Source organism: Rhododendron vialii, chromosome 9a (assembly GCF_030253575.1).
Source record: "Rhododendron vialii isolate Sample 1 chromosome 9a, ASM3025357v1".
NCBI classification, from domain to species: Eukaryota; Viridiplantae; Streptophyta; class Magnoliopsida; order Ericales; family Ericaceae; genus Rhododendron; species Rhododendron vialii.
In genome coordinates, this window is record NC_080565.1 from 38,897,982 (window position 1) to 38,909,143 (window position 11,162).

General features: G+C 36.8%; 1 protein-coding gene across 8 annotated transcripts; it reads right to left on the reverse strand.

Moving 5' to 3' along the window:
• Nucleotides 1-570: 570 nt before the first annotated feature.
• Nucleotides 571-10,922, reverse strand: LOC131300244 (DNA (cytosine-5)-methyltransferase 1-like). Of its 8 annotated transcripts, none has more exons than XM_058325968.1 (21): nucleotides 10,692-10,922; nucleotides 10,241-10,343; nucleotides 8,624-8,731; nucleotides 8,411-8,530; nucleotides 8,211-8,316; nucleotides 7,815-8,002; nucleotides 7,645-7,710; nucleotides 7,316-7,558; nucleotides 6,215-6,273; nucleotides 6,041-6,107; nucleotides 5,476-5,805; nucleotides 5,326-5,394; nucleotides 5,159-5,245; nucleotides 4,980-5,067; nucleotides 3,698-3,816; nucleotides 3,493-3,597; nucleotides 3,354-3,397; nucleotides 3,200-3,269; nucleotides 3,005-3,108; nucleotides 2,630-2,795; nucleotides 571-1,052 (listed from the first exon to the last, which is right to left on the reverse strand). In XM_058325968.1, the coding sequence occupies exons 1-20, from the start codon at nucleotides 10,856-10,858 to the stop codon at nucleotides 2,636-2,638; spliced, it is 2,403 nt and encodes an 800-aa protein (XP_058181951.1). In that variant the 5' UTR covers nucleotides 10,859-10,922; the 3' UTR covers nucleotides 571-1,052; nucleotides 2,630-2,635. The 8 variants fall into 8 exon arrangements, 4 of the variants coding, with proteins under 4 accessions (XP_058181951.1, XP_058181953.1, XP_058181952.1 ...); XR_009190900.1 differs by having other exon boundaries at nucleotides 886-1,052; nucleotides 2,630-2,785; XR_009190901.1 differs by having other exon boundaries at nucleotides 886-1,104; nucleotides 2,630-2,785.
• Nucleotides 10,923-11,162: the final 240 nt, after the last annotated feature.

Sequence of the window (11,162 nt, forward strand, 5' to 3'; positions counted from 1 at the left end):
CACAAAAAATTCAATGAGCACCGAAACTTATCTTTACGAAGAGCGCAAGTCTGTTGCAATTTACGTACATCCATTAAAGGCATTAGGCATGTGGTCCGGAGACAAAATCCACTACAAAGCCACAGGCGTGATTTACACACCAGATCACAATGCTTATTGGAGCATGCCAGACAGCTGCTACAAATGAAGCTGAAGAGAAATGAACACAGAGAGAGGGTGTTTGTGCGTGTTAAACCCTTCAGAGCTAAATCAAAACATCAACAATTTCCGATCCCTTGGCCATTCAACTTGGCTTGTTGTTTCACCATTTGGTCATCTCTAGTATAAGCCAAATAGTATATGGTTTTCTTTTTCATTTACAAAACCAATATTCAACCATAGCATTAGGGTGGTTCTTCATTTGAATTGCCCGAACGATCAAACTTCAGAAAAATTTGTAGACCTAGAAACTCATCTTGGAGAAATGACAAAACACATTGATAAGAAAGAGGTCTCTTAACATTCTCAACTAATTTCAGATTGTACATTACTAAAAAATAATCAGTCATATTCCTTCCGCATATGGTGGGCAAAAAATAAGGTATACCATGGCCAAAACATTAGCATCTCTCACTGCCAACGGTGTCACTGTAATGTCAAGACTCAAGTGTGTTGTCATTACACTTGCCGTTGAAACCCAAGCTCTCCAACCCGGAAAAACTTAGCTCTACCCTTTAGCAAAAACAGGAATAGGTCCAGAATTCCATATTACATAAAGAATTTCATCTCATCAATGTTTCCAATTGAGCTAACTACAGTCCATCTCATCAATGTTTCCAATTGAGCTAACTAGAGTCCATCTCATCAATGTTTCCAATTGAGCTAACTACAGTCAAATTTTTTGGAGAAAGGAAAAAAATTTCCAGCTGAGGCGATCATAAAAGAGGACATATTTACTGAAACTTGGTGCTGAAGAAACCAGTAGAACCAGGGACTGAAATTTGCCAAATCACAGGGAAGGGAGGCTGCAGAACGGGAATGTGGCTTTGCACTGCAAATTTGTTGCTGCACACCTGTTAATTGTTATATAAGAAGGCGGGACAGACAGCTGAAATGCTTGAGTGGCTACAACTCATGTTGAATTTCTATTATAAGGCAAGGTAACCAACTGAAAAACAAGTTCCTCCCTAAACAAAAATTACAGTCAATAATCATCACATCTAATGTGAATGCACCAGTATCCACAAAATACAGGGGGAAATAAACCATTGTAAATAAACAACATTCTTCTATTAGTCAATTAATGACAACGCTTCAACAAGCAATCATAATTCCTATACTAAATTTGTATTCTCTTTTTTCCAATTGGTTTTCTTTCGTTGTTGATTCTGAGAAAGATAACCAATTCTTCCGTCTCAATTGTTTGTTCTTTTTCTGACGGCCAATCCCTTTAACCGGTAAACAACATATGTATATTCACAAAAAAGATTCAAAACTTCCCCAATCAAAATATATACCAGATGATTGTTCGCGATATTCAAATTAGTAACATGTACAAACAAATGGGGATGGATGGTGCATTTATGAATTTTGGTTAAGAAACAGTTATTTCAAATAACTCAAGGGCTTCATAGTATAGTCTCATTCCAAGTACAAAGCTCTTTTCATGGGCGAACCTACACTCAAGAGCAATTGTTTTTGAAGATATACTCCTCAACTTCATCTTGATATCCAGGCAATTGATAACCCGACAAAAGTTGTTTTAAACGAGAATGAGTATGCCCACGCAAACTAGATGTGGTGTACATGCAGTAGCTCATCAGCCATATCCCTTTAAGATACTCCTTTAAGGAACATGTACATGCAGCCATGTCCCTAGAAGGAGGAAAACCTTCTCTCCCATTTGACTAGGATACGTAATCAACAATTACAGTAAGCGAGGAAAATGAATGAAACATTACTAGAGTCAAAAGCACAGACAGACAATGTTTCTATAATCGGATTGACTTCCCCCATAAGATAATCCTTTTTCAGGTCAACAAAAATAATCACATCCAAATCCCTAAACTTAATGCCAGTTTTTTTTTTTTTTTGATAATCAACTTAATGCCTGCTAGTGCCTGCTTTATTAGGTATTTAGCTTATTGCCGCTAGCCATTGACACTGTTACTAAATTGTGGTAACTTTATAGTCCCTGTTTGATGACCAGTCTAGAAGGTAGCCCTGTTATAAACGGCTGCATGTTTTGAAGGCTGTGCAGTAATAGTCTAGGACTGTGAATCTCCCAAAATGGGGGGGCTGGCAAACTCAGGAGGGGTGTCTTTCATACTCCAGTCCGGAGTATTACCTCCCAATTGATACATTGTCACATTAATCCCTCCAATTAATGTGACAGTCCTACACAATCCCTACCTCCAACCAAACTACCAACTTCACTGCTAATCCCAATTCAAATCCCTTCCTCACTACCAATCCCAATTCGAATCCCTTCCTTACTACCAATCCGCTTCAATCTGTAACACGTATCAAGCGAGGCAAGTGCTCACGATTTTTGTTTGCCCATTTCGCAGGCTAACATACTAACACTAGAATGGTGGTACTTAACCAAGTTTAGACTATCCTTCAACCGTATTTGAAAAAATGAACATACCAATATTCAGAATCTCTTCGAGCACAGTTGCTCAAGACAATAAGGGAACTTCACAGCAATCTCTGTTACTGGTTCTTTGCTAAGAACTCCCTGGCTGGCCTTTGCCAACATTTGCCCCAAAGCAATAGATACCGGAAATGCAACAGCATTTCCGACCTGTATGTACCTGCCATATTCATGAAGACAACTAATATCAGAGACCAACAAGGAAAAACTGCAACAAACAAGGAAAAGAGTTACAGTTGGTAAATAAATAGGTTCCTATTCAATACCATCTTCAATTTTTTGCCTCATCCGAGACCTTTTCATTCCCTTGCAATTTCTTAATCAATTCAAGCAATAACTACAAAAAGAAAGAAGGGATGCAAAGGATACCTTTCTTTGACGCCCCCACATAATTTATACCAGTCGGGGAATCCTTGTAACCGGGCGTTTTCACGAACGGATAACACCCGGTCTTGTCCTGGATGAAGAATACACTATCCAAAGAATTTGTATATTTAAGCAAGTTAGTATTTTCGTCAAAATTTCAAAAGACTTTTTAAAAGATAGGATGTGAAGGGCTAAAACCTGGTTGTGAGGTTCTGCTCTTGTCACTACGGTATGCACAAATTCATCCCACCACAAGCGACCAAACGGCCTGCATTATTTAGCTCGTATGTTACAAAACATGAAAAACCAAGCAACATAATATCTCAGAATATATGAACACAAATACACATACTTAGTTGATGTCCCACGGACAAATGACAAAGCATAATCTGGCACCTATTTTCATTCATTCAAGATTAGTCTTACAAGAATTATAAGAAATGTAAAGAATGAAAAAAAAGATTTTTGCTTTGAAAAATGCAAAGCAATACCAGAGGTTTTCCAGAACTGACCGTCGGTCTTTCAATTGATGGGTCTAATTCTGCCTTGTTGTTAGGGCCCACCAGAACACCAGGCAAGTCCCTATAGTTAGCTCCCTGTGAAAACACATCAAGAACAATAAACACAAATTTTACATAACCAATGTAATCTTTGGGAAGCTTCTGAATTAACACAACAAAGGCTGAAAGAGCTAACCTTTCTTTTTGGTATACGGCCAACTCTTTCATAGTCGTCTTTATTCAGTAGATAAGGTATATGATCATACAACATATCTTTTTGCAATGCACTATTTTCACCATTCAAAGACAGAAATACTGCATAGCACAAAATGAACCTATATCAGAGACTCCAATTTTAGAGGATACTATAACCCCTCAAGGGCAGCAAGTTCATACGAAAACAAGTGTAGAAACAGGTGTATAAGCAAACACCCCATAAGATGTGATTGATGGTACCCCCTTGCTTGTCTAAATGAATTTCATGCATATGGCTTGGGTAGTTTCACCATTTTCAACTTGGTAGCATAGATGATCACGAATGCACAAGTAGTAACATTCAATTGATGTTGGCGGTAGTTCTAAAGCTTCATCAATCTTGGCTTTATAGAGAGATAAAAGGAGCATGCATTTTATTTATCGTAAGTATAGATGATTTCTATCTAGGTTGAGTTTATTTGTCGTAAGTATAAAAGGATCACTGCATCTCTTGATGACAAGTGTTTTAAGTAGTACTTTAGGCAGAGTCCGAGATAAGACAAAAGGTGGCCATGAATGAATGTAAAATGTAAATGCTTGAGAACTGCAGAGACTGTTACCAAATCTATCAACAATCGACTACAAGAGCAATTAACAGAATGCGGCAGATTTACGGTCTTAATCTGTGATTTTTATTTTATACTCCTTGTGACGAGGTTTGGTTTCTGGTATGTCAATACCTTCAAGACGTGGACATGTGAGCTTTGAAAGAATATAGACTCACAGCATAAAGAGGAGAGAGAGAAAGAGAGAGAGAGAGAGAGAGAGAGAACAAATAGTTGAGAAGATTGAACATGAAAAGAGGTTTCAAACAAAGCTCACAACAACATGAGAAGGAAAAGAATGTTGATCCAACGCTAAAACAATTTCCAAATTGTGAGTTCAATTTTTTGCTACCATTTTCATGCATAGATTCATAGTCAATACTTTTTATTCACTTTCTTGGACCAAAGGGTGCCACTGCCACTAATACCAATATGCAACACTCCACTCCATATAGTTTGGAATGAGTTATATGGTCATAATTCATTCAGCCTTCCATTTATTTTTATTAAAATAATAGCAAATGACCTGGGATAGAAAGGAAGAGAGATACAAGGAGACGAGACGTAATATGGTAAGGCTAGTTAATCGACATTGTATTTTATGTCCAATATTGACAACTTTTCATTCAGTAACCTTGCTATCTTGAAAAAGCATCAGGGAAAAGAAACTAAACTCACCTGGCCTTCTAGTTCTGATGTACTCCTGGAATTCAGTTCTAGGAGCAGAGTCATAAGGCCTTTCATCTCGTTTTTCAAAATTTGTGATCTAAACAAGACAATAATAGGTGATTGTCGGGAGAATCCAGATTTATCACAATGTAAAACCGCAACTTAACCATAACAAATAACTCACTTACCTCTGGCAATTCAGATAGTGCATCACTAAGTAGAATGCTCTTTTCCAAGTTATGTGACTGATCTCTTTCAAACCCGAGGAGAATTTCCTGCAATTTGAGGCCAGTTTTATTAAATGACAACTCTACACTACTCCTATAAACATCACATAAAGGAAAACCATTCATACTTTGTATTCGACCGTAACCACCCCCTTTCCAACAAATTCATGTGTGGGCAAAGGATATTGAGGCAACACCTGAAACATGTGGGGAAAAATATCTTCTTAGCAACATATATCTCATGAGCAAAATCATTTTCATAGTAAAAAGGGACTTACCTCTGTCCTATGTGCTCCCCAAAGGAAGACTCGCATCCGACACTGAGGGACTCCATAAGAACCTGCTGCAAGTATGCCCACTCGAGATTGGTAGTCCATGGAAACTAACCGAGCAACCGCATAACACCCCAATACTCCTCTGGCCAACTTAAATATATCGACAACATTCTCCATCAACACAAACCTCGGCTTCAAAAATTCAACTATATCCATAAAGACTTCAAGTTGATGGTTTTTCGGATCGCTCAATGGCTCAGTTACATTTCTGAACCGATTAAAGCCACTCATCCCTTGACAAGGAGGGCCTCCGCATATGAAGTCAACTTTACCCTAAGAAACATTGAGCACAAATTAAGATCAATCACAACCAACTTCAATCAGAAAATGAATAAAGGAAAAGAGATGGCATTAAAGGTAGAAGGGTACGTCAAAAACAAGTGCCCAAGCAATACAAGTAAATCTCCCTTGATTACAGAGATTGCCAAGCGTAATTGAGTCATGTATAAAGATGATAAATACTAACTATAAAAAACAAAAGTAAAGCATTTGGATAACAAATACTTACTGGAAGAGGCAAAACCTTCGATTTAAACCCACTTGTCACAAAATCTTTTATTTTGTCCTGGCAATTACTGATAAGAAAATTAAAAATAATAAATGGCAACGCATAGTTCACAGATATAAGAAAGAATGGCAAGCTAAAATAGTAAGAAAGCAACAAAATGGTAACCGTAGATACCTTAAACCATCAATTGGCTCCCATGTGTCATCACTAGGCCCATAGCCCTTCCAACGAACCTATAAAGTATTGATGGGAACAAAATGAAAACAACCATGAAGAAGTACAGGAATAAAAGAACATGCTACACCAGTCCTATGAGAGTATTTCATATGCGTAATTTAAAGCTGCCCAATTAGTTTTTTAAACTATTGCTACAATATAAATACCATAGAGAACCTTTATATCTACCAACACAAAGTTACTTCCAGTGTACAAAATAAACAAATAGCTTCCCAAAGTACATATAAAGACAGCTACAACAGGTAAGGAGAGAGATAACAAGCATTTGGCACGACAAAGCTCAAATACTGTGATATTAAGAGGACTGAAACTGTGCCCCTATGAAACTCTTAATGTATTTTTTTACAAATTGAGTAAAATAAGTACTATAGCCAACACCCAACACTGTTTAGCGTACATATGAACAGAAGATTAACATACACCCATAAGACTGTAATTCTGTTTGCACACAAAATATGTACAAACCCCTTGCAAAATATGAATGTGCACATAATTCCAGACAATGTAACGAATCCAGCAATAAAAGCTTGTTTCTCACAATGACCTCCCATTTATTTACATACAAATGTTGGTGATGTGTTCAGAAGAGTGTTCGACACCGGTATGAAGCTTTTGGCAAAGTGTTGATTGTGTCACTATGCCTCTACGAAAAAGGTCTATCTAATCCAGACTCTCTCAAGATTAGAAAAGATTTCGGTAAAATCAGAATTAATAGAACCTCTATATCCTAAGTGTATCATAAAATGTTAAAATGGCGTAAGGCTTTGTCCACCGATTTTAGACACAGGTCTATGGCTGATAAACTAGTTGTTGCATAGAAGTATGTTGCTTTGAAGTATGATAAATTGATAATACACATTGGTGAAATTTAAAGCTTAAACTACATTCATATATCATGGTTTGGAAAAGACAATTTCTTCTTTCTCATAAAAATCTAATATGAAAACCAAGCAGGTAAGGCAGCAAAATCTGTGAAAGAAAACAATCAAAGAGGTTGGGATTCAAAGGCCATTCCACAATTCTTGTTGGTGAAAATACCTCAAAATACAATCCGGTCTTCTTGATATCATTTGGGTCACCATAACAAATAGAGAGCAGCTTTTCTACTTCATATTCTCCCCGAGAAACTGAAGATTCATCATCATTATCTTCATCACAAACCAAGCTGTTCTCTTCAAAATCTGAATCTTCTATATCAGAATCCACTAATCGAAATTCTTTACACAATTTTTCCCACTCCCTCAGCAAAGATAGGAAATCTTCTGCTTTTTCATTCCTCACCTGAAATCATTTTGGACCTCTTGTATGATTGACATAGAAAAGAAAGCAACAATACAAAAATCAAAGAATATGGACCAATATGCTACCTCAGTTTTCGGATGGTTCAACTTAAGACTTTTGCAGGCATCGGAATTTAAGTCAACGGCCCACCTCTAATAAGCCCAAGTACAATAAAACAAATTTAGTCTGCAAGTTTGAATGAAGGAATAAGGACTACAAAAACAATATATTCAATCATTTTATTACATAGACATACAGTGACTAATTTAACATCAGAAATGGCAGCCCCAAGAGAAAGACCAGTTGACATTGCTCCGCATCCGGAGTATAAATCAAGCAAAGTCATTTCGGACTTCTCATCTACATCAACATCCTCTAGCGCACTATTTGAACTAGCATCGCTTATTGAGGATGCATCACTATCTGCCTTCGAGCTTTCAGGAGCTACAAATGCAAACAAAATACGTTAGAATGCTTTATCTAATACAAGATTACAGATCACAAAGCTACTACACAATCGGTTAACATGGATAAATGCCTATCACTTTTTTCAAATAGTTATCTCCCAAAACAAAAACAAAAACACAAGAACCAGGATATATTCAATGATGATCAAAGAACTACATACTCCGACCTATTGGAGAATACTAACCATTGGTTGCATTCAAAGTAGTGAATGAGAAGTGTGGCACTGAATATGCCATGTCACAGTAGAAATCTGAAGATGAGATTAGTCTCTGTTTTTCAACCAAATCCACCTGTTGCACGGCAAAGCTAGTGATGAATATTAGAATAAATATAAACATCATTACAAAAGAAGTAGATACTTGTAGGTGTGCGTGAAGATCATACATTGGCTGGAAGCTGAACAATTTTTATTTTTGAAACAATAGAGCCCAATGGATTATCATCTCTAATGCCTGAGTAAAACACTCGTTTTTCGTCGATGAACTTGGATTGTTCCTTAATTACCTAGAAACAACCAAACATATGATGAATAATGAATGACACATTTTTCAGCATCAGCAATACCAAAATTAGTGAGTGAATAACAAATTATCTCACTGTATCTGCAGCTCTAAAGAACCACTGTGCTGAAAAATACAACTCCCCATTGATGGTTTCAAAGAGCTCCACAATTTTGGCAATGTAATCAAGTTTTCCTTCTTCGGCCTAGTAAAATCACCCAAACAAAAGAATAAGAAGTTTGCATTTAACAACTACTGTAAAATCACATACAGTTTGTATTTATTTCCTATGAAACCACGGCCCATTATAATAGACAGAACAAAGCATAATACACAAAAGTATACGAAATAATGATAGCCTATTGAAGTCGTAAACTAGATAAGGTTCCATCAATGTCCTTGCACCATGCCAACCTTTTCTTTACAATTCATCAAACTTTAAAGACTATGTTAAACTTAATATAGCTGGAGAATTAAAGACCTTTAACATGTGGAAAATAACCATGCTTGGTGTATACTAACTACTAACAAAATTAACTAACAAATCATCCAAAGACTAAACCTTCTGTAAGGAGCTCTCACTAGACCACAAAAAAATATTTTCCATTGACACAAGGAAGATTCTAAGGTATCACCCTCCTTGTTTGGGGATACCTTATCAAAGGTTGACTTTCACAATATGAAAGTATTACTTTAACCATATGAAGGCGTTACAAAAATATCCCAAATGGCTTAACAAAAATCACAAAATAACACCGTAAAAGGGCATAACATTTTCAACATCACCATATTTACCGTGTTGCCCCATCATAACAATCACCACAAAATGATACTACAGAAGTTCCCTAAAGAATAAGAAAGGATTAGCAAAGCAGAAACAACATGCCATGAAAACTCCTATCCAAAAATGATATCTAAGTTTTGCTACAAAGTGATTGGCAATTGCAACATTTACTTTACAATCCATTTAGCTATAAACCAAAGTATAAGCAAGATACATGATATTTTCTAACCTGTTACTAATTGCATATAGAAAGAAACAATAAGTGATAGTTGTACTTAAACAACAAGGGGTACTTACAATGGAAATTAAACTAGTCAAGGGCTTGTTGCAACAGTTGTAACATGTTTACCTTTACACTATCACCACCATACCAATTTAGAATCCATATTTCCCACATTCATTCTCATATAGAAAGAAACAATAAGTGATAGTTGTACTTGGTTACATAAGAAAACTTGAAATTTTATATTGTCGAGGCTTATTCTTTCAGATGGTTTTGTAATCTCTCTTCGAATACCAGTTCTCCATCTTACATTTACTAATGACAATGTAACATACAACACACAACAAAAATCCAAATTCAAATTGAAAAAAAAACCTTACATTCAAAATGCAAACAAAAATATAAAGATGTAACTATGCAATGTTGAAATTGTAATTTGTAATAGAATTTCGCTAAGAAAAAATGTGTATCGTGTTAAAACTTGGCCATTACTTTGATGTCAGAATAAAATAAAATAATAAACTTATGGTGTCATAATCATGACAGATTCATACATCAAAATACACACTACCACCACACATCTAGATATCATGAGAGATGTCTATAAGTGAGTATGCATATGCCGGTAATAGTTAGTAAAATGTTCATAAAGTTACACAAGCACTTAGCTAATTTTCAAAGAAATAAAAAACAATCACTTAGCTCACCTTTACGTGCGCATAATCATAAAGGTTGAATATGATTCCATCAACAGCAGCTTGAGTAAAGTGAGACTTTGCTTGTAAAACTTGATTTACGCTTGAATCAGCACTACAATCAGATTAAGAAACCACAAAAACAGTCACATCTTTTCCTTTAACATGCCTGAGGTTTTAAATATCAGTCTTTGGGTATTGTATCGGTGGTGGTTACGTAATGGTATTTGAGCCATCTCACCGCTGCATCTCAATATAACGATGAGATGGAAAATCTCGTGCATCTTGACCGATTCCCTTTACACATCGGTCCATTACTCATTCTTTGGGGTAAAAAAGATTTTTGAAAATTCATGGTTGCCACAATCGATTCCAGTTACTTTTTTTCCGATACCACCGATACCTTTACACTGGGACCGTAGGATTATTTAAAACCTGGATTACATAAAAAATAATAACTTACCCATATCGAGCAGGCCATCTAGCCCTTGATTCGTCCGCCGGCACTGGTGTTCCGGCGAACCTGGAGTCGGGATCCTGCGGCGGCAGCGGCGGCAGGGGCAACTTCGCCTTCTTCGGTGAAGACGGGTTTGGGGAAAAGATTTTCTTCACTCGCTTCGATCCTCCCATTCTCGCACAGAGAGAGATGCGGGGAAGATAAGATGACACAGAGAGAGAGAGAGAGAGAGAGAGAGAGAGATGCGGGGAAGATAAGATGACACACACAGAGAGAGAGAGAGAGGTGGGAGTGTTGAGCTTCTACGACTGACCAAAAGGGCTTGGGAGAGTTTTGAATAAATTCAACTTTTGACAGAAGCGGGAAATGGTGAGGTAAACTAGGGTATAGGGTGGGCTTTCAAGGCCCAATACGGATCATATATGATAAACAGGGTGGGCTTGGGCTTCTGACGAAGTCCAGTAAAATTTTGAAATA

What these genes read in the sequence shown, in the direction of transcription:
- LOC131300244 (XM_058325968.1), bottom strand. Translation starts at nt 10,858, where the DNA reads ATGGGAGGATCGAAGCGAGTGAAGAAAATCTTTTCCCCAAACCCGTCT. An exon ending in TGGTTACGGTCGAATACAAA is followed by an intron (nt 5,246 to 5,325) that starts GTATGAATGGTT and finishes CTCAAATTGCAG; the next exon opens with GAAATTCTCCTCGGGTTTGA. An exon ending in GTCCGTGGGACATCAACTAA is followed by an intron (nt 3,270 to 3,353) that starts GTATGTGTATTT and finishes TAAATAATGCAG; the next exon opens with GCCGTTTGGTCGCTTGTGGT.